This window comes from Fomitopsis serialis (assembly GCF_022376445.1).
Source record: "Fomitopsis serialis strain Sig1Antser10 chromosome Unknown B0H18scaffold_1, whole genome shotgun sequence".
NCBI classification, from domain to species: Eukaryota; Fungi; Basidiomycota; class Agaricomycetes; order Polyporales; family Fomitopsidaceae; genus Fomitopsis; species Fomitopsis serialis.
The window spans coordinates 1,022,568-1,045,968 of NW_025954961.1; the positions used below are offsets into that span (position 1 = coordinate 1,022,568).

Consider the following 23,401-nt stretch of genomic DNA (forward strand, 5'->3'; position numbering starts at 1 on the left):
TTCGCAGCGCAGCAAGGCGACGCAAGATAATGGAGGAGCAATTGGTGCACGCACTGTCCTATGAAATTACCCCTACCCCCTCCCCAATATTGCCGGAAGCCCTAACCTCCAAGGGCCGAACTGTGACTGCCAGCGACGCGCGGCCGACTTCCCCGAGGGCTATGTCCACAGAACGCCCTGGTTCTCCATACCCTCGGGCGGGCGGATCTCGACGATGGGCAGCTGAGAAGCTGACTTGGACTTCTTGGCCGGCACAGGTTTGATGACTAGGATCTCCATTGAAAGCATAATAACCAGCAAGAAGCCGCTCAGCGCCACTGAATGTCAGACAGCGTTATTATGAACCATGCGAAATGATGAAGTGCGGTAGGGCGTACCGACTGAATTGCGCATATTGTTCCACCTGACACCCTCCATTTCCGAGCGGAGGTCGTACAACGTGACGAGAGACTTATTGAGCATCTCCTGCAGACGTGACCCAGCTGAGTGGGAGTAGCAATGACATATGCGATGTAATTGCGTACCTCTACCTGAATGTCGAAGCGCTTCAAGTCATTCTTAGCCTCGTTCTTCCTTGTATCCACGTCCAGCTGGATACTACGGTCAAGGATGGCTGAATAGTTGCACCAGGGAATGCGTCAAGGTAGGAAGACGTACTCATGCTTGAGAGTGCCAATGTCTTCCTTCATCCGTACGTCCAATACGTCTACCTCTCTCCGTAACGCGCCTGTCGCTGTGCGTATTGCAGCAGTGTCATTGCGGGTCAACATTGTTGTCTCCGTCCGCAGCTCTGAGAGTGCAGCCTTGAAGAGGTAGGCTTGCTATAGGTGCTCGTTACTTACGCGGTCTTATGCTAATAGCAAGTACGATACTCACACTTTCCAGATCCTTCGCAGTCACTGCATCCCTTCTGACCCGTCCCAATCGATCGACCAGTAATGCGCGTGTCGCGCACATAAGGTTCTGCGCGATAACGGTAGGGAACATAACCTCCAGACTTTCGACAAATTTATGCGTATGGAATGGCGGATTGCTGTACGGAGTCGGTGTGTGCGCGTTGCTAGGAAAGTGAGGAGCTGGTAAATCGGTGCACGGCGGCGAGGATGCAAAGGATGGCGGAGGAGCCGGAACGATTCCATGTTCACTCGCGTTCGCATCTGGTTCGTTCACCGGAGGCAGCGGGTCCGAGTTCGGCGGCGGGGGTGACGACGACGACTTTGCGGCAGGCTGAACCAGCTCTGGTGCATTACTGGGCCCAGCACCTGGGCTTGAGGTCGAACTCGAGCTCGAGCCATCAGGGTTGCGTGGGTCCCTCGGGTGCGCGGCGGACAATGTCGACGCGCTGTTGGGCGTCCTGGGCGGATCGGAGATGGTCACGGAAGCGTATGCCCGCCACAAAGCCGCAGGGCCTGCTCGCGGCGGTGTTACTACTGGATTTCGCAGCGGCGCCGTTGAGCAGAAGTAGACTAAATTCCGCGAGAACATGGGAGGGTGGATGAGGGCTCTAACACTCGCTCGCCACTCGGAGATCGGTGCACACGTCTCGCGTGCTCGTCACGTGCAGGGTAATCATACAGGTCGATTCGCTCATTCGGGTGTCCTTCAGACTCCAGGCAGTACACAGTCGGGCAGTGCTGTATGAACTGAACATCATATTCCGGTCTGGCAATGTTTGACATACTTTCCAGCGAGTGAGGTGGAAAAGAGCGATAATTAAAAGTCACTATGAGTGCATGAATGCGACGATCTGAGATTCGCACTGCTTGACAAGCGCACACCACGGTGCCTTCATCGTAGCGGCGCAAGCGCCGATCCCCGACTCCTGCATGGCACACAGCTACTCAGCCTGCCACAGCGGCACCATAGTATATAATGTATGTATTGTAATATTGTACCATCGGAATGGTATGGAGACTCAATTGGAAGCCCTCACACCCGCGGCGGCTTTGCCGCCCGGGCGTCTCGGGCTTCCACGACTCAGTACTATATCGGGTCACGATCTCGTCCACCTTAGCATTCGACAAGCCCTCCTCACTCTGTATGGGCCATAATGACCTTAATTATTGTGAGAAGGTATGTTAAGAGACCTCAGAAATACGAGAAAAATATGAGAAAAAATATACAATCATTGAGTCGAGCTCAGTAGCTAAAGTTCTGGTTGAGAGTAGGGTGAGCCACACTGCTTACCAGAAATAGGTATTATCGCAAAGGGTGATTTTTCCTGCACACAGATCTCAGTGTATTGGCCTCAAATTTTGTACAGGCATTACAAGGATGCATTGAGACATGCTACAATTTATTTCATAGCTATAGAAGGGGTGATTGTTGAATGAGGCTCCAGTGACCGACTACCTAGACTGTCCGAGATCATGACCCGATATAGTATGTATCACAGTAACTTACATAAGTATGTAAGTGCAGGCTATCAAAAATGAGAGAAACTTTCCTGCATTTGGTAGGAGTCATTTGATGTTCAGAGATACAGGCGTCCAGACACAGCCAGATGCACGAAGGATCCAACTGCCTCGTAGGACACTCACACTCGAGCATTGCTGCGATACCGTTTATGGAATTTTAAGTCACGTGTTTCCCACGGAGGGAGCGGCATCGCCGGCTGCGAACGACTTATGGTCGACAAAGCCCTCCTCTCTCCCTCCGGTCGGAGTCGGGGAAGCAGCACCCTCTACGTCGTCCCGTACCTTACTCGCTCCTTCCGCTGTCCCTCCTTCCGTCTTTCCTTCTCTCTCTCTCTATTTCCTTACTTCGCTCTTCGATCTTCGTCATGTCATCGCCGCAGACCGCTCAGTCGACGCATAAATCCACCTCTGCTCCTGATGTCAAGGCACTGAACCAACAGAAGAAACAACCGCCGCCACCTCCGCCACAGAACATCAAGAACAAGAAAGAGGCAAACCAGGTCGTGAAACCCCTCCCAGACAACGACCCAAGGACGCAGCCGCTCCCCAAGAATGTTGCTCGCAGATCGAGCAAGCCCATCATCAACTGGTTCCAGCGCAAGCTGGCAGGAACTGTACGCGCGAGGCGGATTTCTGATCCTGACAGACCTTCGTCCAGGCCCGTTGTCGTCCGTGAACCCAGCTGGCGCGAGAAGCCTCGAAGGGCTTCTGCGCCGCAACATCCGTCTGACCCGCCGCTCTCAGTGAGGATACGGAGCAAAACCGAGTCGAAGCACGGTAGGAAGATCTCTACCGTCAGCTCAATTCCCTCTCGCAGGCCGGCCTCGCTGGACGGTTACAGTGCGGTGGAGAGCACAGCGGGCCTTACCACCGACTCTGATGACGGCCGTCGTTCCTCTTTCGCCCGCTCTTCCCTGTGGTCGCCGACGAGTCATCTTGAGGCGGATGAAGATGCATCTATGCGACCATTGCCGCCTACGTCCCCTCCCTCGCCCTCTCCCTCGCATTCGTCGTCCTCGTACATGTCGGACCCGCGTACCTTCCGAAGCATGACCGCGAGTACTAAGCCGACGACCCTGCTCAGCGTGGATCTTACGGGAGGCATGGCCCACATCGCACAAGCGCCGCCTACCCCGACCACACCTTCTCGCCTGCAGGCGCACCTCCGTTCGCAGTCACCTGGTCCAGGTTCCGGAGGTGCCATCACATTCTCTGCAATCCCTCCCGTCTCGTCTGGCTCGCCATCGCCAAGCGCGTCTGCTGCCCAGAATGAACAGTACGCATTGCACGCACCGCAGCACACGGCCCATCACCCGCGGAACAATCCGCGCCCGTCGTCGCCGCCTCAGGATGATGCATCCGTGCTCACCCTCGCGTCGTCGGCTTTCGGCATGCCTGGTGCGCGGATAGGCATGAGGGCCCTCTCGCTCTCCGGAGGCGTATCGGTTGCGGACGATTCCATCTCCCACCTGAGCCACGGTGTCGGCGCGGGAGGCGACTCTACTAGCCATTTCCTGCTGGGCGAGTTGGACGACCTGCTGGAGAAGGAATACCAGGATGTGGACGCGAGCGTGCGCGCGCTGCGGCCGCGCAGCTCGAGGCGAGGTAGTTGGGCGAGCGAAGATAGCAAATGGAGTGCGAGCGCGAGCCTGGCTCTGACCGGCGTGACGGGCTTAACGTCCCACAGCCCTGTCAGTCATGCGGGCCCAGGAGCCTGTGGACAAACGGCAGCTACAGGACCGGCGGAGTCAGCGTTGATGTCAGCGTGAGCAATGACCATGGGGACGACGAAACGGACGGGAACGGCGAGGAGACAGAGGGCGAGGAGACTAGTCTGGATGAAAGGGTGTCGGTTCCCGATGTCCGCTCGTTGTCGACTTCAGTACGGGAGATCCGCTCCGTGTCAACGCATCTGGCGGCGGACGATGTCTCTAGCGTTGCCAGCCCTCACTTCTCCGTGCGCACGGATGATGCGTCGACGCTGCCGGCGACACCCATCGACGCGCTTGGCCAGCAGGCAGATGCGCTATCGACCGAGGCCGGCGGGTCGTCTGAACCGAGCAAGAGTGCGATGGCTACGCCCAAACCAGGACCGATCTCCCTGCAGGCGCACGACGCCATGCCTGACATCTCTGCGACCATCAGGTCGCTGGGTGCTGTCAAGTACCAGGAGAAAACCGAGCGTGATAGTGCTGCAGATTCAGCCAGTGTTACCACCGCGGACTACGAGACGGATAACTTCGAGACTCCGATGACCACGCCTTTGCCTCAACCGGAGTAACCCGACGCTCGCGTCCGCCATGTTTCTCTCTCATAGTGGGTAACTTCGTTACTTCATGTGCGCTTGAAACTGACATGCTACTGCACAGTTGATTTGGTGTGATATTCACGGCATGTTTCCTGCGCTCAATGCTGGTCTACGCTCAGCAGTGCTACCCCTGTTTTGCCTTGGTGTATTTAGTCAGTCTTGACCATACATCTCTGCTAATTGTCTCCTGTCTAGCCCCTGGATACATGTAAATACCCTGTACTCCTAGCTCTATCTCATGTGTATTCTTCTGCTCGCCATGGACACTGTTCGCTATTCATTTCTCACTTTGGCGCGCGCGGTGGTATGAGTCACGTGTGCGTGTAGCGCGAAGGAGCGCGCCTGCCGAGTTGCAGCTTGCTTCACGGCATTCTGATTTCTGGCAGTATAAGTGTTCATCAGACGGTCAGCTGGATCAACCCGTGTCTGTTGCACCTGCACGATCGCGAATACTTACGGCTGGGTCAGGGGAACATGTTCTGGTGGACACGCTCATCATGGTAAGTAATTATACCTGTCCTGGCATCCTCCATACGGCCCGGGTCGTGCACGTCGAAGCTCACTTTCGAAGCCGCTCCTAGGCATCTTAAAGGACCACCTGGACGCGCGCGCACCCGATAGCCTCTTTGCCTCGCTCGAGGACTGGAGAGAAGGTCTTGGCTTTGCGAACATTGCGAGGACAGCTTGGCAGACTCTAAGCATGAAGTTCGGGTTCTCATCTTCCGCTGTGACGGCTGTTACTCTGGGTGCGGCTTTGAGTGCAGCGCAATGTCCGGACTATACGACTTACTCGCAGGTGAGCTGACCTACGATGGAAAGAAGAGGCATGATATCTTACGCACAGTTCCGTAGAGCCCCCAGGGAGATTCTTCCACCGGGCCTCTGGCGTTGCCGTACATGAGGCCGGATCCAGCATGTCGTACGTTCAATAGCACGGCGGCGGAGGTGAGTGTGCACTATGTCGCACACAGTTCGCTAGCAATGACCGTCGTGGTCATATAGTATGTCATTACAAACATGACATCGCGGCTGAAAGACCCGGACATCGCACGCTTGTTCGAAAACACGTTTCCAAATACGCTCGGTACGTTTGCGCTAATCCGTGGTACGAGCATGCGTATAATGCTTCCGTAGACACTACCATCAAGTACTTCGACGCGGTCAGTCCAATACAGACTTCGTTCATAGCACAGTCTGCTGATTCAAAGATTGTACTAAGTAGACGGAGAACCTCGCCTTCGTGATCACTGGTGTGAGTGCGCATTGTCAAATTTGTTTCGAGCACTGACCGACTCTCTTACTCAAGGACATCACGTACGTAGACTTAATCGACGCCCGTTCCTCTGCATCTGCTGAAGTACCACTTCTGTCTGATAGAGCACAGTGGCTCCGGGACACAGGAAACCAGGCAAGACACAACGTATCCAGCTTTTCGATGGTCTCTGACAATATATGACGCGCAGCTTGCCCAATACCACTACCTGTACACGCAGGACTCGGAGCTGGCAACGCTTGTCAAGGCTATCATCAACAACGAGGCTCGTTATGTCTCGCAGTACCCATACTGCAGCGCCTTCCAACCTCCACCCGAGAGCGGTCTGAGCCCTACGGTGAATGATTGGGCTATTGACGTACTGGTGAACCCGTGAGTACTTTTGAGTTAGAGCAATTGACAAGGTCATGACGGCGTATCAGTCCGGTAGACAACCAAACGGTCTATGAATGCAAGGTCAGTGCCGCCGCACAGGAGCTACTACGCCGACTGATGATAGGGGGCAGTACGAACTCGACTCGCTGTGTTCTTTCATGAAACTTTCGCGGTCGTACTATCAAGCAACGAATGATTCATCCTTCATGAATGACAATTGTCTGTTTGGTCTCACACCGTTTAGTGTTCATATCGCTGACTTCTGATCCGTGGCCCTTCAGGGTTGGGCGCGATATCGCAGATCATGCGTCTGATCTGGGAACAGTCTCAACCAACCTTCGATGAGAACTGGAACCTCATCTCGTACTACAACTGGACAGGTGAGGCAGGGTCGCTTGCAGGGGCAGTCAACAACGGCGGAAATGGTGAGCCGAAGGCGTACACTGGCTTGATCGGAACACACCACAGACCATCCGACGACCTGTCCACATTCGGTGAGTGCGACGTGTGTCGGCTACATGTGTTTGGATACTCATTGATAGCGGTGTGCGACAGCCTTTCTCATACCTGCAAATGCGATGCTCACGGTAGAACTTGGGTATCTTGCGGACATCCTTGACTCTGCCGGTCTAGCGAGCGGTGTTAGCAAGGCTGCTAGGGAGTACGTTACAAACATCACCGAGGCCATCTGGGAGCACACAGTGAGCAGACAATTCACTCCCCTCTCGGAAGCTCTGGACTGATAGGCGTCCACGGCACAGCTAGTAAACAATATCTTCGCGTATGAAACAAACGGTGGATACGTCATCTGAGTGCATCGTACAGATCGAGCTCTGACGACTATATGCTAGGCTTCGGTGGTCGATATGTCATGGACGACGCCAACGTACCGGTATGCATAGCATCTCTGTGTTGGTCTCGGAACTAAACAGGGTTGCCAGTCTCTGATGTCCCTGCCGTACCTTGGGTTCCTAGACAAGGAGCATCCGGCGTACGTTGCAACCAGTGGAGTCCTGATGTCTCGGGCGAATCCATACTACGTGGTGGGTAAGAATTTCAGCGGTATCGGGTACGTAGCCTCACTCGCGACATTGTGTGTCGAGACCTGAGCCTCGTGTCGTACGTCCAGCGGACCTCATGAGGATGCCTGGAATCCTTGGTCAGTGCCGTCCCGTCACTGTGATCCTGGAGTTCACTGAATGTTTTCGTTGATGCAGGCCCATGTCACTCATTTCGGCCATATACGGAACCGACGACGACAATGAAATCATAAACTATTTGTATCTAATCGCGAACGTCAGTATCGACTTCTTTATCGATCTGAACTTACAACTGATCGTAATGAACGTTGGTTGAATTTTCACAGAATACCGACGGTCTGGGGCTCATTCACGAGTCCATAGACATATACGACGGCTCATACACTCGTCCGTGGTTCGCGTGGGCAAACAGCTACTTCTCAGAGATGTTGCTTGATCTCGCGAGTCGAAAACCATACCTGATCTTAACGACGACGAACCGTACGTTCCGGGTCAGTGATTCATAGCAGACCGCGTATATTTGGGCTTAGCAGTATGTGGATCATTTCGAGCTATGGACTGACTGCGCTTATGGTATTCACGAAGGAAAGGGATGCGGTGGGACCCTTCACCGCATAGCACGTCAATGAACCATCATTCAGTGTCTGTGACAGACACTGATATTTTCAAACTATATATGCTTGCCATCTTGTCTTGGGCATGATTCCGCAGGTTGTTCGCAGCAACGCAGCCAACAGCCTCACTGCGCGTCGAAGATCATATGCTCCAACGGCTATTCTACGCGAGAATGAACGCCCTCGGACATACTACACAATGGTGTACGCGACCTCAACGCAGCACCGAAGCCCAAGAGGTTAATTCCTCTAGATTTTGAGTGAGAGTGAAGTACTGTATATGAACCCCGCATGAACCCCACGGGCGGACAGGGCGGCGTAACAACCAATCGCGTTCGCGGACATGGGCGCTTCCGGCACGTTCGCGCTCAGGATGGTTCGCTCTGCGATCAACCGCCTTGGCGCTGTGTTGTCGCGTTTATATATAATTCATTACCTCCTTTCCTCCTCCAACACCTCCCATCGTTCGCAACCCCCGCTTTCATCTCTGTATCGGCCTCAGACTGGACTCCATTCAGACGTGAATCACCCTCGATGGTCACAGCAACCCCACGCGAGGTCGGCACCTTGGTTGTAGTTATTCTGAAAGCGGTGTGTGTATTTCAGTCACAGACACGTCTAGGCTACCTATTTGATGCTGGTCGCCAGAAAAACCTCCCAAACAAGCGACACATAGGAAAGCAGGATCCTTATTGCTCAGTGGCTTTCAATGGAGAGAAGAAGAGAACGAAGGCCATCAAGCGCGGCGGCCAGCACCCTGAGTGGGACGAGGAGTTTCGCTATACGCTCCACGAGGATCCGAACGACTTGCCTGCCCCCCCTCATGGGGATGGTACACCTCCACCACCACCTCCCAAGAAAACCAAGGGGCCTCCTAGCGTGAAGGGTGGACGATCGATGCTAGTCGCCTGCTATGCGGAAGATCCACGCGAGCCAGACTTCATTGGGGAGACAAACGTGGACTTGACAGAGGTGCTGACGAAGGGCGAAACCGATGGTGCGTGACTGCGCGGTTCTCAGAGTCCGCATCTTACCCCGGAACAGAATGGTTCACTCTTACGAACAAAGACAAGTATTGTGGAGAAGTATATCTTGAGCTCACGTTTTGGTCAAACGTTCGTGATCGTCCATGTCATGCTATGGCGCACTCACCTGGCCTTTGACAGGAACCCGAGCCTACCAAGAAGGCTACACCCAAGCCGAACGGGAGGAGCCACAGACATTACGGCGGCCCTGGTCAATTCGTGCCTGCGGGAGAGTCTCCGCCTCCCAATGGCGTCGATATACAAGATGCATCCGAAGCATCCCCACTGGCGGTTCCAGAGGGGAGTTGCGGCCGGAGCATGTGCCACCGTCACTCAGGCCTTCAAGCTCTCGCCTTGACCTATATGTGCCACCATATGAGACTTCTCGTTCTCGTCACTCCATGGTGGACAACGTGACTGGTGACTTCGCAGAGCTGAGTGTTGACGTGGATCGCAGGCAGAGCGTTCTGGTGAGTGGAGCTTAGTTCAGTGGGTGATGTGATACTCAGCGTTTGGTGCAGCCTCACACTCGGGTTATGCACCTCGTCCGGCGTCGTCAATTGGCTTCCAGGATCAGCGGGCTGTCTCCCCTCAGCCGGGCCACGGTTACCATCAAGGCACGTATTCAGATGGAGGAGGGTCCTACTACGACGAGGGTGCTACACCTCCAGCAGTCAGCACGTATCACCAAGGACCGCCGCCTGAGCAGTATCAGCCATCATACGAGACTTTACAGCCCGCTACAACCGGTTACCAGGTCGCGCCACGACACGGGCCGAGGCACAGTATGCCGCCTTCGTCCTCCGGTTTGTGCCCATGCCTACTCCAGCGCCATCTGGTTTCGTCTCGCTGTCGTCACACCATTCCCAGCCATCCGGATTGCTCCTCTACCATCAGCAACACCCGCGCCGCAAAACTATGGTCCGCCCGCGTCACATATGATCATCCCGTCGTCCAGTTTCTCGACGCTGCCACAACCACCCGTCGCGTCCTCTGGGTTTGTCACTACCGGGCCTCCTCCAACGCCCACACCTGCCTCTTATCATCGATCCTCGTTGCCTCAACCTCCCAGTCTCATTCACCCGGTAACTATCAACCGTACGTCCCACCGCAATTACTGCTCCACAACCACCCCCGCTGCCTTCGATGTCTGTACCTCCAGGCGCGCCGCCGGGCCATTTGACATACGTACCTCCCTCCACCGCCATCTGTTCCTCCCCACTCTCACTCAGCACCTCCAGAACAGTTCCCTGGTCAGCATGTCAATTCCCTATCTCGCGTGAGCATATTCCACCACCACCACCTCTTCATGATAGTCCTCCGTCGGGTCAAGGGTCCGGGTCTCGGCCTTTGCCCCAGCCAATGCAGAATCCGCAACAGCACCGGCGACGTCAGTCCTCACTGCCTATACCTCCTGCAGGCGGACCGCCTGGGATGTATAACCCACCTCAGCGGGGTCCGTCCGGATCCTTCAACATGTCTGCTGCACCTCAGGCTGGTCCTCCCGCACCGTACAATGGATCTTTGATGAGAGTTCCCTCTGGTTCGTATACAGGACAAAGTCAAGGTGGTTTGTATACGCAACCGACTGGCAGTTCAACGTTCTCCTACAACCAGCCGCAGGCACAGCCCGTCTCTTACCACACAGGTGGAGTGAGCCCCGGAGAGGCGCCTACCAGTCTGTATAGCTCTATCCCACCGCCGCCTCCGTTGCCGTCACAGACGACGCCCGCGCCCTATGCGCCGCAGGGTCCACAACCCCCATGACTGGATCCTCTCCGTCGTTGCCACCGCCACCGTCGCAGTATCAGCAAGCACCATGCCCAGTCGTTCGCCGTCCCTGCCGGCGCCGCCGCATACTGTCACTAGACGGCCGAGTCTCCCGCCGCCACCTACTATGGCTTACGCTGGTCAACCGCAGTCTGCTTTTCAGGTGCTCCCACCGCCTCCGGCTCCACCCAGCATGCCACCGAATACTCACTACGAGCCGGCTTCGGCCTACATGCCCATGAGCAATAGCCAGACATTCCATCCCGGACCGCCGCCGAGGCCTCCGGCACAGCCAAATGGCCAGCCCCAGTACCATCAGTACCCTCTGAACCCACAGGCGCCGTACGGAGGTCACTCACCTATCGCGGAGAGGGGATGGTAACTTCGTTTTGTTGCGCATCTGCGCATGCGTACTTGTCATACTGCACTATTTATTACTGGTCGTTCACCTCCCATAGTTGTCTCACGCCCCGACACGGACTCCTCGCGCTCTCCAGTCTCTCTACTTTCTGTTCGTGTTATAGCCTTGACAACAGCACACATAGCAATCTGCGGACGTACTGCATCTGACCTATACAACCGTCTTGTCACGACGGCCTCGAGCCCTCCACGTCGGCCTGTTGAGCAGCGAAGCGCTGTGCCTTCCACTTCGCGATCTCTGTCTCCGTTGCAACTAGCCCGCGTCGCGCGAGGTCTATCCGTGCCTCCTTTCTGATTTTACCTTCGGTCTGGCGCCGCTCAGCTTCATGGGCTAGCAGGGCGTTCTCCGCGCCTACGACGAGCCCGAAGACGGTGACTGGCAAGCAAGTGTGAGAGCACAATTGCAACTAGCGGACCCGAGTATCGAACACACAGATAGTGACCAGGAAACCCTTGAAAGGTAAAGTTTGCCGCCTGGACACATAACGGGGGTCCAGGACGGCCGTGGGTGAGTACTGGCATGCTACGAGCACGGGCGAAGGGTGGACTGACCGGAAGGTGGGCCAAGTGTAGTGGCCCAAGACGGCTAGTCCTGTGCCGAGCAGAGTCGCCCTCGCTGCCCCCTGCAGGCCTGCCTTGGCCTGCAGCTCGTACGCTCGCTCAACATCTTCCTTGCGGGTGGCCCTGTCCATGGTGGCTGAAGTACATGAGACGTGCTCGTGCCCGGGTCCAGTCCGGCGCCCCGGATGTTGACGGTGTGTGTTCAGGTGTGTTCACGCCGTCCAAACGGGGCAACTCCGCACAACCACCCCAACCACCGTGACGGCCAGTATGTAGTTGAGGGTGCTGGCCATTGGCGCCGCGGAAGACAACATGCAAGGTGCGCACACATTAGAAGGGCCATACGATATCGATGCGGTGTCTATGACCTGGTGGAAGGTCACCAATACGTACATTCGTAGTGTATCATACAGATACATTAGATCCGTGCGTATACAGTACACTGTCGAACGTCCACGGAAATTGTACACGTAAAAGTGTCAGCGAACTGAATGAGATCAGGGCTTATCCTCGTTGTCATCGTCTATGCACCGGACCGATGGTGGCAGTATGCAAGTTCGTGGTCTTCGGAGCATGCAACAAGACGCGCGTCATCGAACACGACCTGAGTGATTCGTTGGTCGGTAAAACAAGGGATCTGCAGGGACACGCGGCGAATGAACGTCTATCTCGCTACGACGGAAGATCTGCCATACCATCTCGATGGTCTGTTGAGTGTTCCGTAGGTCCCATAACCGCACCATTCCATCTTTATCACCACAGGCAAACTTGCCACAACGCACGTCACCTGCAGGCGCGAGATACATCAGCTCATGGAACAGAAAATGCGCCAGTTGGGCTTGCCTTTGATATATCGGCCATGCACCTGCCGCGAAGGGTAACCAAATCTTTGGACGGCCTCCTGGGGAACTAGTCGATGGTCGCGGATCTCAAACTGTAATTCTCTATGTGCCACCTGTATGTACTGCGTATCAAATTTCCGTCCTCCGAATCGGGCATCAGAGCAACTTGGCTAACCTCCAACAACGTGCAGAAAGGCGAGAGAGCCTCATGCGCGTGATACACAGAGTTTGAGGTTTTGAGCGTATTCACAACACGCTCCGACGATAGATCATAGATATGCACGTTGCAGTCGGCCCCGCTTGATACGAGCTTATGGCTCGTGTCGCGGATTGCTAGGAGGGATTGCACGGTAGAGGTGTGTTTGATGGCTAGTGGAGTTGGCGACGGCCTCGAGACGTCCCTGCTGGCGTCCCAAAGATGTACCACATGATCGTAGCCTCCGCTCGCAAACATCATGCTGTGCTGCATGGCGCATACTGCGCTTGCGCCTCTATTCTTTCCGCTTTGAGCTGGCCGATCAACCGCACAGACGTCCGTCAACTGCAATTCCTCTCAGTGACCTGAACCTGAAATGGTCTAGCAAGTGACGCGCCATACCTTGTCTCTGGTCACATGCATCACCGATAACTGGTGGTCCTCGCGGACATGAGCCGCAACTATGAACTGCTCGTTGCGGCCGCATAACAAGCAAGTGTCGTCGATGGCTTGTCGACTGCCCTCCGCCGCAGTTCTGATGACACGACCTCGTCTGCACGCGATTAGATAGGTACAACAGTGGCAGAGAGGTCTTCCTGACCTTGTTGAGGTACGGTCGATGGAGCCAACAGCGCCTCGCATTGTGACACTAAGAATCCCTAGCGAAGATGAAACGAGCAGTCTCCGAGGCTTGTCATGACTGTCCCTGCCGAGGCGCACTATCTCTACCACATTGTCTGTCCCGGGAGGCACCGCACGGTCAATACCGTACAGCGGCGACGCGGTTCGTCTCTGCGGAGTTGATCCGCAGCGTGAAGAGCTCGCGGGAGCCACGAGGTCAGGATCTGGGGAGTTCCTCCTGCGAGGAGAGATGACATCGCGCTCCCGCGCAGATCGTGGAGCCGCGGGATCTTCGTCCTCGCTCTCTATGCGTTCATGGATGGGTGCAGAGGCTTCGCTTTCCCGACATCGTGCTCGAGCCGGAGGAGAGTCCGAGTAAGGCGTGATACACAGTACCCCAGAGCGGAATGACGCTGATGACGCAGTCTCGGTGAGTGCTATACGAGAACGGCTCCTTGCATCCGGAGTGGGTGCTGTAGCGTGTATGCCATTTGTATGAGGTTGAATCGTGGGTTCCATTTGACGAACGCGAGATGCAGACGCCGATGCACGAGTACTGACATCGGTATCTGTTTCTGTTGCACCGTGTGTTGACTTTGCCAGAGTAAAGTCGGGATCAAGACGACGCCGACGCGACGGGTTCGAACCCTGCTCCGGGGATATGAATTCGGAGGCATCTGCAGGGTGTCGAGCAGTGATATCCGATGCGCCCGTCAGATCAACTTCAGTGAAACTGTCTGGGTCAAATGAGGAAGATGTGTAGGGACGCTGATAACACCTCAGAGTAAGTTCAGCCAAATGAACTGAAGGAACGCACACCTCCGAGTCAGATCGGCTGGCCTTCCGAGTCTCAGGATGGCCGATAGACTTCGCTGCGATCTCGGATGCAGCAATCGGAGTGCTAAGAGGTATATGGCCGCCAGTTACATGCGAGGGTGACAGGGTTGGAGACTGCGCATGATCCGGAGCGCATACAAGGGATGATCCGCCGGGGCGAATGGACCTACAATCGAAGAGGACATCGGAACCTTTGAACGAGTGGTTGATAATTGTGACACCGTGCTCGTGCTGTAACTGGCTTGTCTTGGATTTTATCCAGGCGCGGCGACGGTGATGGCATCGAGGAGCGCCACTAAGGCAATTTGGAGGCATGGAAACAGAGATGGTGAATCTGGACTCTTGTCTTTCGCTATTAAACTGTACGTGTTCCTGAGGATCCTGTGGACGTTCGCTGGCGACCCCTGCGTAAGGGGTGTGTATATGTCGAGTTGGGGTATCGATACGCCTCCGCTTCCGTGGCCTCTCGTAGCCTGCTTTCTCGTGATGCGCCGTTGCCGGCCTGTAAGGAGACTTCCAGACGCTGAAAGACGGTATAACAGACCTGCATACAGAGGATGATGTGGTCGGTTGTTCTGTTGCAATGCTGCATCGGAGGCTCTCGGCGTCGATCTGGGCGCAGCAGGCTGAGCTGAATCTCCTGTTCTCGCGACTTGTGCTGTACGGCGCTCTACTAAAGGCCGAGACGTGCGGATGGCGGGTACATAATTGCGTCCTTTCTGGGACGGGCGAAGTTCGTTCGGTTGAGTGTCCTCCGATGCTTGCATGCTACGACACTATTCGACCGACTCTTGCGGTAGCGCAATGCTGTTGGTGTAGCGGTAGAGATCAAGTACAGTCCTGCCTTATCGGGCAAGAAAACAAGAAGCGGCGACACAAGTGCTCGCACGTGGCCGGCTTCAGCCACCGACGCGTTCAGCCGCCACAGCAAGTTGGTGCCAGCCTCTTTACCTCGCTTGCTCTCGGAAGTTCGTATCTACACAACTGCGTCTTCTGGGTCCGTACGTTTTGATAAGACCATACGATCTCTGGGGCTGGGGATGAGGGCTGACCAGAAACGGTCACTGACACCAACCACTGCCGCAAAAGAGAAGAGGGTTCGAGTCAAGCAAGATCACGATTGGGACGAGGACGAAATACCTTTCTTTCTGGACCAAAACGACTGCTTCCAAAACACAGTAAAATCTGAGAGAGGGGATACAAAAGATCCAACGCGGGGTGCTGAATTTAAACGCATCATACAACCCCAATCCCGCTCGGTGAATACTCTGGTCATTCAGACAACTCGAGAATTGGCCGCTGTTGGCAAGCGTCTCGTCCAGGCACCTCGACTCTTGTGTGTGACCCTCATCTATAGCCTATGTTATAATATCACTAAAACAACCTCCAGGGACGATGGAATACTGTTTGACTGGTCTGTCTGCCTCCTTGATGTTATGAACACGTTTTCATCAAACTCGCTACGTCAGGGTGCTCGACTATTCGGCGAAGCAAGAATCCGTTGACTCCTTGCTGGCGGTGTGAGTCCTCAGTCTCCCGCACTTATGATGACATGCTGCTGATGGATGCAGAAGTGCCGGTATTGACACGCGTGCTCTCGGGCCTGCATTACAGCGGGTTGCACCCTCGGGTTCAGAACAAGGCAGTAGTCGAGATGCCCTTCCCATGATCATTGACCTCTTGTCTGATCATGAAAGTGACGTCGATGACAAGACGACCATCAAGCTCCTTGGTCCGGAGGGAGGCGCATCGCATCCTATCGTCATTGACAAAGAGGAGGAGGATGAATTAGAGCTGACGGTCACATCCCAACATGGTGATGGCTTGGCCGAATTGTCCCCGAGACCCGCTGAGTCCGCCGCGGACACAAACGGCGATGACCGTACTGAAGTGAGTACCTCAGCGACAAGTGAAACAAATGCAGCTGGGCCTTCACAGCTTAGGTACGATTAGAGCGCATTCTCTTCCAGCAATTAACCATTCTGACTTTCTACTCACTGGTTGTAGACGGCTTGTTGATCATGATGACGAAGTAGAAGACATAGCTGGTTCGTGCTACGATGCCCCCTCGTACCTACAATTAGTGCCAACGAACAGCAGCTCCGTGTAGGGACCATCATCCGGAGAGGCCAAGGGCGGACCAGAACAGGGATGACCGGCAAGCCGAAGACAAGAAAAGGGACAGCCGCTCCGTTAATCTGTACGGTTCATTCAATATGCTCGCCTCTAGCGACAGCGAGAAAGAGTCGGAAGACGAGGATGAGAGGCCATCTGAGACACCTGGCAGTGCAACCACCGGCTCACGGGATTTCGCGGGGAGCAGGCCTGCCAAACAACTGCGCCCGCCGTTTGACCATGACAACAGGGTGCGGATTTCAAGGACAACCTTCGATGATGGTATTGGTCGGTCGCTGAAATGAATGGATCACGCACTGACAAGTATACTGAAGCCTCGGCAGAACCGCTCATTGGAGGCACCCGCGTACCGCCTCGTCCTAGTCGACACAGTCGCACAATCGCAGGTCCCTCGAATAGCGGGCGATCATCTCAGAAAGCCGCCCGTCCTGCTCGTCGCAGCACTCTATCTCGAGCAGTGCTCGAAGAACAGGATAGTGACGGTCGAGATGGTGACAGGAGCAGCTTGGAGGACTCCGATGAGTTGAGGCCGCAAGCACTATCGACATGGCGCCGTCATGTGGTAGCCATCCCGAAAGCGGAGTTTGCGAGGGCCAGGCGGCTCATCGCACCTATCGACCAAGGAATTCCCTATGCCACCATAACTATGAGAGGCGATGGATCCTTTATCGATAGACGACGCCTGTGAGCGGTTCCATATTGCCTCGTGCTTGGGCTAACAACTCCATGCAGGACCAGGATCTCGGCATTTTCGCTGCCGCTCTATGAGCCTGACAAATCACCTGTTGCCCTTGTGGCAGATGCGTGTCTTGTCGGGGACAAAACAATCGTCGTCGGGTACGCACATGGTGCCCACCAGGCATCTCTCATCTTGCTGGGCGATCAGGTACTAGTTTCTGTTGACCGTCAAAATAAGGATTTCTGACATGCCTGCCAGCGTCAACCTCGTCGCGTGGATCTGGCCCATCGAGCGCACAGCACTGTGCAGGAGAACCGCAATCTGGGCACATCTCGTCCTAACCCTGGCATTAGTGCACTTGCACCCTGTGATGGCTCGCGTCTTCAATTTCTATCGGGAGGAGAAGACAGGGCAGTCCATTTGTGGACTCTGAGGAATACCGATGGCGGGTACAAAGCGAGCTCTTGCCGCTTAAATGTGCCTCAGTTCCAGAAGGTTCAGGCCCTTGCATATCGTAGTGCTGACGAGACGGTATTCTCATGCGGAGGGACTTCAATATCCGAAGTAAAAATCTCGGCGCGTTATGCGCCGGACCCTATCAGGGTGTCCGACGGCCGGATACTCCAAATCCACGTCCACCCTCAAGATCCTCAGGTAGTCATTCTAGAGGCCAGTCTAGCAGACCATCGGCGTGCATCAGATGTCGGCTAATGTCGGCGAATAGGTTGACCATATTCAAGATCAGATACTGGTCTACGACATGCGCAAAGGAGGCTTTAACCGCCCGCCAACTCTTCAGTTCGGGCACCGTGACGAGAACGCGCAGGGCAACACCCGGTTCATGAAGGGTTCCGCCCTTAATAGCTTCTTCGCACGCCCACACAACGATGGCAAGACGGGAGTCGTGCAAGTCTGGGACTATCGTCAAGCAAGGGTACGTTATTGGCCAGCAATGTGATCTGCTGAACTGACCAGACTCCCAGGCGGTAGTAGCATGTTTTAAGGAAGAGCACCCGGCGCCAATCGTGCATACAGTGCTGTCTGGATCCGACGTCCTAGCATACGGAGGACCTTCGGTTACAGTGTGGAGGACCAACAACAGAAACTGACATATATCACGAGAACCATTATTATATTCGAATCATGACCGTGTGATGTACAAGTATGACTAGACCGATGGAAACGTGCTTTGTTGCGGCATGTTCACCGCGAGCGCGCGAGGGTGGTGTGGCGTCACTCGGACTTTGTCCATCCCGCGAGCTCAACTGAAAAGCCGACAGCAAGCTTGGAGAATTCTAGCATGTGCTCAAAGCTGAATTCGTCCGAGGTATCGAAACGGCTACAACAGCCGTTAGTATTTCTACAGGCGAAAGATCAAAGAGTGTCCACTCACTCGTTCGCGCTGTGAATGTTCTTGTTGGAGTTCTCGAAGGTGCTCTCTGTAACAATGACACATGAGTCAGGCGGGATTTCAAAAGCAGGTAGAATTGCCGCACCAATGGTGAATACCGAAGGATACCCTGCCTTAGCCCACGAGGCACTACAGGAAAGTCGCAATCAGCACGGAAAGACAAGGGCCCATTACAAAGTCTTACTGGTCGCTGCAGGCGTAACCGCACTTCGTCTCGGCATATGGGATGTCCAGATACAGGTCGACCAATTGCTTGTTCAGCTCCGTCAAGCTATGTTGATGCCAAGTATGAGCGGCGAGACCCTGACAAGCATAAAGGACTTACTCTGCGTCAACGTAATCGACGATTACGCCAACCTCTTCGCGCGTGCCTTTCTTAACCCATGCCGTCATGTCGTACTGCACGGGGAACCTCAGAACATGGTGCCGGACAAGAAGTCGTGAATGTACCTGACTCATTGCCACAACGTTCACACCACGACGCTCGTATTCTTGGGCGATTGCCTGGGAGCCCAGAAGTCCGCCTTCCTGCGTGGGTTACATGCGTTAGTCCGAGACACCATACTGTGAAACGCATGCCGTTACTTCTGCGGAGTACCAATGGAACTCGACACTAAGTTCCGGACGGAAATCAGCGGCGAGCAGCGCCCGGTAAGCTTCCAGGATGCTCATGGAACCGGACCCGTCATCATCAGCGCCTGGTGATAATTAGTCAGATAATGCTAACAAGCGCAGAGTATCCACAGTGGCCTCACCGGGAGCGGGCAGGAAAGGCCATAAGTTCGTGCTTCCCGGAGACGTTGTGAGCGTCGAACCGTGGAACAGCAATGGAATCACGCACCTGTCCTGATGTGCCCCAATAACAACGACGCCGTCATCATCGGTGGAAGAGCCATTGATCCGAGCAATCTGAGTCGGAAATTAGGTGGCCGGCGAATGTACACACGGAACAAATTTCTGACCACTGAGCTCTGGATCCACGTATGCGGAAATTCCTGCACGGTGATGAGCTCCCTCAAGGAGTCCGAGGCATAGTCCTTGGTAATCTTCGAGGCGAGATGAGCGTGGTGAATAAACGGAAGTCGACAACAATACCTCGTTGATGGTGGCCAGAAGCCATTCTTGACTCTGCTTCCCGGTCTATACTGGGATTAGAAGACTTATTTTACGTCTGCATGTGAGAAGAGTCACATCACTACGGTAATCTACAGGGGGTTAGCTCATGATGAACAACGACGCGATGCAACACACATCTCGTCCGGAAGCTAGTGAACGCCTTGAGCCCTGTCTTCAGGTTGTCAATCTCCAGAGTCTTGAGTATGGGCTTGACAAGGTCTGTCTTATTGGGAGACGGGTACGCCGCTGTGACCGAAATTATAACGGAATGCGCATACAGTCATGAGAAAGACTCACGTTTCTTGTTGACTCTGATTTGAGCGTTGTACCCGAGCTGAGGGGTTTCGGAGCTGACAAACCCAACCAAAGGCTGTATGACGTTGTCTCTTCGTGGCAACGTACACGGCACACTCACACATCGAAGAACTTGTTCCCTGCTGCCTTGAGATTGATCTAAGCGAGAGATGAGACTCTGAAAGGAACAAGACAACACGAAAGGGGTTAGGTCGCTGACTTTCTCAAGTTCGGTCATCAGCACAGGGTCTTGTCCTTCTAGCTGGACCCATCGAAGTGCACCTAAATCGAGATCATATCCCGGGTAGCTCTGCAGAGAATTCTGAAGAGTAATCTGGTCGTCGTTGTAGGCGGCTGCGCCCACGACGGCGAGAGATATGATGGCAAGCAACGAGTGGGACTTCATGGTGGTGGTTGGAGCGCAAGCGCGGGTGCTGGACGCGTAAACGCCGGTCTTCGCGAGATCGGGCGTTGCCACACACGCTCCCATATTTGGTCTGTCTGCAAGCTCTGCCTCGAACTGCGTTCCCGGCGCACGGATATTATACGCATGCAGAGAGACCACAACGAGCCGTGTGTGCACTGTCGGCTCACGCTGCCCCAAAGGCGTGCCCTTGTGATGTAGGCCTACGCGACCTCGTTGGTTCATTCCGCCAACGCCTGCCATAAGGAGAGTGGTATTACGTAATGCGGGCGTTCTGTCCGTGCTTCGTCCGAGTCTGCTTCGCTGTTTTGCCCTGCATCTCGCTCTCAGGATCTCCTCGTACTATGTCCAGAGGCGCGGCACAGGCAAGAGCACAGATCGTGGTAAGTCGGCATTGGTCTCGCTGGACCCACGGACCGCATACTGAGCACTACACGCTTGATTCCAAGCGCATCCTAGTTGGTGCTGGCAAGGCCGCACCGACGCCTCCCGTAGGTCCCGCATTGGGAGCCAAGGGTGTCAAGTCATGGACTTTTGCAAAGAGTTCAATGCTCGCACTGCGCATATTGAGCCAGGCACCCCCCTACCTACCCTCATCACAGTCCACCCTGACCGGTCGTTCACTTTCATCACGAAGACACCGCCGACCACCTACTTCCTCAAAAAAGCTGCCGGTATCGAGAAGGGAACCGGCCGTCCCGGACATGAGACTGTGGGGACAGTGAGCCTAAAGCACGTGTATGAAATCGCCAAAATCAAGGCTACGGACGAGCACCTCAAACATCTGCGTCTCGAGGCGATCGCGAGTACCATTGTCGGAACGGCTAGAACGCTGGGCGTGCAGGTTGTCCCGTAGTCCGGATAGGATCTATATTGATAGTGCGTCTTCGCTCATCCGATGCGTATTGAGATCTTAATATGCTTGCAGCCGACAATACCCAGGCAGCACCGTGCTCCGTACGTCAATCGCGCAGAGCAGGTACCCGATGATGCAGGAGAAGTCCGGTCTCTACATATACGGACAATGGGTAGCGGGCGGTCATCCACGTCTCTGTTTACACGAGCTGCAGATGCGCGCATGACGCTGAATCTGAGCTGCCCGGCCTTCTGTGCCGGGGGGGAGCAGCGCTTGTGAATTATGTCCCTTGTGGTTAATGATACAAGGTTCACAAGTCAACGAACTAGGTTAAGCTCGGGGATGGGTCATGCTGCTCAAGTCCTGGATCCGCACATCACGACTCAAGTTGCCTTTTCGCAGCGTGTAACCACGCCTGCAACACCCACTTGCCTCTTCCGTCGACAACTTTGAGAAATTGGGCCACTCCAGTTTGTCATGCCGTACCCGTCCAACGCGTCCGGGCTTGAACTTTGACCGCGAGGAGATAGGCCCTTGTACTGCGTATGGCATCTCGGACACGCCGTAAACACGCTCTGTTCACCTGGCCCGCATTCCTGGTGCTGCTCTTGGTCGAACCAATGCCTTGCGTCTAACATGCCTTATTGAGCCGCTTCCTCGGAACCTCGTGCATGAGGATGGCCAGTGGCATGTCGACCCAATCTTGTTCCAGCCTCGTTGATGGTACGGAATAATCCGCATTTACGAGCGTTTTACTCAGAGAACCCGTTCGGATCCTTGTGGCTCGAGATTGCGCAACGCAACCCTTCTTGACCACGCCCAAGGACTTTACATATTCTGGTCTTTTCTCTCACAGGTCTCGAGGTGAGCGATGGCGCTTACTGTACTCCTCGTGTTGTTCCTCGATCGCCATGAACCACCCGAAGGGAATATCGGCCGTCTACTCCACTGGACAAGGCGGCGGACGACATCATGAATCCATCCGTCTTCTGTACACGTTGGAAGACCTTGTATTCACCTCTATCTGTCACGATGTACACGTTCCCGATCGCACAATCTCTACCATCAGTGCAAGGACCAGAAATTTTCGGAGTGTTTCGCTATAAAGGACTTGTGTCGATAGGACGGATCCATAGCACCCACAGGAACTATTGCCCAGCCAGCTCGCCCGCGCAATATCCCCTCCATGTCCACCTCTGCCAACGAAGTACTCTCCTGGACGTCTCAGGATCCCCGGACAAGTCAGCTCTTTGGTAGCTACGGGGTATTGTATCGGTTCACGGTAAGCAAGTACGCACTCTGAATGGTTCTCAATTGTTTAATGCATTGTTTGAATGCAGACGGACGTGAACGCTCAAGGCGTCAATGTCACTACGCTATGGAGGACAATTCGCGCCAACAAAGAGGACCGCGTCGCGAAGCTTGAGTGGGCGCCGTCTGGCGGGCTGGGACGCGCGGTTATTGGCAAGGTGGGACGCCTTGCCTCGTGTTGTGCGGCTGGGCGCATGCATTGTCTGACCTGTTCGGCTTCAGAGCACGCTGCCCATGGCGGACCTGGTCCGCGCGGACACTCGTGTACCGGTATGCGTGTTCAATCCACGAGCACTGACGATTGTTCCTGATCGACCGGTTCGTCAGAATTGCAGGATGTTCAACGGTCCAGATGGCTATCAGTACCGGTGGCGGCCAAGCAATAACGCTACGAGCGACATAGTGGTAAGCAGGGAGCACGAGCGAAAGGTCCAGTGATCTGATGCGCGTGCTGCAACAGTTGGAGGACCCTAATGGGAATGTCATTGCGTTCTACCGAAACATCCGGCCGCAGCGGTACAACATTGGCGACGTCTACTGCGAATTGCATTTCGTGCGGAATGCCGGGGCTGGCGTCGTGGTCAGTCGGTTCATTGCCAGTCTGTTTATCTGATCGTTCTCATCGGCACCATCAGATGCACCCTCCCCTCATGGATACAGTGACAGTAACGGCCATGCTGTATCGTTTCGTCATGGCCTACGGCCTGTGATATCTCTTCTCGCATTCCCATCGGCGCACCCCATCCCTCATCGTACACCTACTTTATTCGCAAGCACGCAAAATGTAAAAACTTCAATCACACAGCGCAGGATCACGCTCTATGTATCCTTCTAGCATACGCAATGGTCATGTGTACATTAGCCCTTAATCTGTT

The 23,401-nt window shown here is 54.8% G+C and overlaps 10 protein-coding genes across 10 annotated transcripts; 6 read left to right on the plus strand and 4 right to left on the minus strand.

Annotated features, from left to right (window-relative positions):
- Positions 1-377: 377 nt before the first annotated feature.
- B0H18DRAFT_966884 (uncharacterized protein) lies at positions 378-1,766 on the minus strand. The gene is made up of 2 exons (XM_048043379.1): positions 886-1,766; positions 378-812 (listed from the first exon to the last, which is right to left on the minus strand). Exons 1-2 carry the CDS (start codon positions 1,483-1,485, stop codon positions 639-641), a joined length of 774 nt encoding a protein of 257 aa, XP_047901204.1. The 5' UTR covers positions 1,486-1,766; the 3' UTR covers positions 378-638.
- An 878-nt stretch (positions 1,767-2,644) lies between these two features.
- On the plus strand, positions 2,645-5,075 carry B0H18DRAFT_966886 (uncharacterized protein). The gene is made up of 3 exons (XM_048043380.1): positions 2,645-4,095; positions 4,128-4,733; positions 4,787-5,075. The coding sequence occupies exons 1-2, from the start codon at positions 2,783-2,785 to the stop codon at positions 4,696-4,698; spliced, it is 1,884 nt and encodes a 627-aa protein (XP_047901205.1). The 5' UTR covers positions 2,645-2,782; the 3' UTR covers positions 4,699-4,733; positions 4,787-5,075.
- Positions 5,076-5,425: 350 nt separating this feature from the next.
- Positions 5,426-7,919, plus strand: B0H18DRAFT_1081081 (Six-hairpin glycosidase-like protein; the record flags this gene model as incomplete). Its single annotated transcript, XM_048031329.1, has 17 exons — positions 5,426-5,521; positions 5,578-5,670; positions 5,728-5,809; positions 5,860-5,885; positions 5,948-5,977; positions 6,110-6,133; positions 6,189-6,370; positions 6,421-6,454; positions 6,505-6,592; positions 6,655-6,867; positions 6,929-7,074; positions 7,135-7,168; positions 7,225-7,265; positions 7,315-7,442; positions 7,503-7,532; positions 7,591-7,669; positions 7,740-7,919. The coding sequence occupies 17 exons, from the start codon at positions 5,426-5,428 to the stop codon at positions 7,917-7,919; spliced, it is 1,506 nt and encodes a 501-aa protein (XP_047901206.1).
- A 554-nt stretch (positions 7,920-8,473) lies between these two features.
- On the plus strand, positions 8,474-11,204 carry B0H18DRAFT_1091139 (uncharacterized protein; the record flags this gene model as incomplete). The annotated part of the gene is made up of 9 exons (XM_048032283.1): positions 8,474-8,618; positions 8,676-9,024; positions 9,072-9,142; positions 9,194-9,285; positions 9,351-9,526; positions 9,574-9,837; positions 9,923-10,053; positions 10,412-10,802; positions 10,864-11,204. Exons 1-9 carry the CDS (start codon positions 8,562-8,564, stop codon positions 11,202-11,204), a joined length of 1,872 nt encoding a protein of 623 aa, XP_047901207.1. The 5' UTR covers positions 8,474-8,561.
- A 49-nt stretch (positions 11,205-11,253) lies between these two features.
- B0H18DRAFT_12958 (uncharacterized protein) lies at positions 11,254-12,024 on the minus strand. The gene is made up of 4 exons (XM_048036766.1): positions 11,795-12,024; positions 11,676-11,716; positions 11,384-11,618; positions 11,254-11,324 (listed from the first exon to the last, which is right to left on the minus strand). Exons 1-3 carry the CDS (start codon positions 11,932-11,934, stop codon positions 11,410-11,412), a joined length of 390 nt encoding a protein of 129 aa, XP_047901208.1. The 5' UTR covers positions 11,935-12,024; the 3' UTR covers positions 11,254-11,324; positions 11,384-11,409.
- A 241-nt stretch (positions 12,025-12,265) lies between these two features.
- On the minus strand, positions 12,266-13,208 carry B0H18DRAFT_13084 (WD40-repeat-containing domain protein). The gene is made up of 4 exons (XM_048036772.1): positions 12,821-13,208; positions 12,647-12,758; positions 12,499-12,590; positions 12,266-12,440 (listed from the first exon to the last, which is right to left on the minus strand). The coding sequence occupies exons 1-4, from the start codon at positions 13,112-13,114 to the stop codon at positions 12,327-12,329; spliced, it is 612 nt and encodes a 203-aa protein (XP_047901209.1). The 5' UTR covers positions 13,115-13,208; the 3' UTR covers positions 12,266-12,326.
- A 2,038-nt stretch (positions 13,209-15,246) lies between these two features.
- Positions 15,247-18,456, plus strand: B0H18DRAFT_13198 (uncharacterized protein). The gene is made up of 11 exons (XM_048036777.1): positions 15,247-15,635; positions 15,690-15,713; positions 15,769-15,819; positions 15,874-16,242; positions 16,307-16,347; positions 16,400-16,696; positions 16,750-17,119; positions 17,168-17,321; positions 17,373-17,783; positions 17,839-18,048; positions 18,098-18,456. The coding sequence occupies exons 1-11, from the start codon at positions 15,340-15,342 to the stop codon at positions 18,221-18,223; spliced, it is 2,349 nt and encodes a 782-aa protein (XP_047901210.1). The 5' UTR covers positions 15,247-15,339; the 3' UTR covers positions 18,224-18,456.
- B0H18DRAFT_966914 (peptidase) lies at positions 18,296-20,359 on the minus strand. Its single transcript, XM_048043381.1, has 15 exons — positions 20,156-20,359; positions 20,057-20,094; positions 19,939-19,991; positions 19,777-19,887; positions 19,717-19,730; positions 19,621-19,665; positions 19,488-19,571; positions 19,367-19,434; positions 19,281-19,312; positions 19,111-19,223; positions 18,976-19,053; positions 18,851-18,924; positions 18,710-18,796; positions 18,611-18,654; positions 18,296-18,553 (listed from the first exon to the last, which is right to left on the minus strand). Exons 1-15 carry the CDS (start codon positions 20,339-20,341, stop codon positions 18,504-18,506), a joined length of 1,077 nt encoding a protein of 358 aa, XP_047901211.1. The 5' UTR covers positions 20,342-20,359; the 3' UTR covers positions 18,296-18,503.
- A 137-nt stretch (positions 20,360-20,496) lies between these two features.
- B0H18DRAFT_966926 (mitochondrial ribosomal protein L11) lies at positions 20,497-21,660 on the plus strand. The gene is made up of 4 exons (XM_048043382.1): positions 20,497-20,742; positions 20,809-20,875; positions 20,902-21,238; positions 21,288-21,660. Exons 1-3 carry the CDS (start codon positions 20,623-20,625, stop codon positions 21,213-21,215), a joined length of 501 nt encoding a protein of 166 aa, XP_047901212.1. The 5' UTR covers positions 20,497-20,622; the 3' UTR covers positions 21,216-21,238; positions 21,288-21,660.
- A 741-nt stretch (positions 21,661-22,401) lies between these two features.
- B0H18DRAFT_949752 (uncharacterized protein) lies at positions 22,402-23,236 on the plus strand (the record flags this gene model as incomplete). The annotated part of the gene is made up of 6 exons (XM_048041921.1): positions 22,402-22,497; positions 22,556-22,684; positions 22,749-22,796; positions 22,854-22,931; positions 22,987-23,106; positions 23,162-23,236. The coding sequence occupies 6 exons, from the start codon at positions 22,402-22,404 to the stop codon at positions 23,234-23,236; spliced, it is 546 nt and encodes a 181-aa protein (XP_047901213.1).
- Between the last annotated feature and the right edge of the window lie 165 nt (positions 23,237-23,401).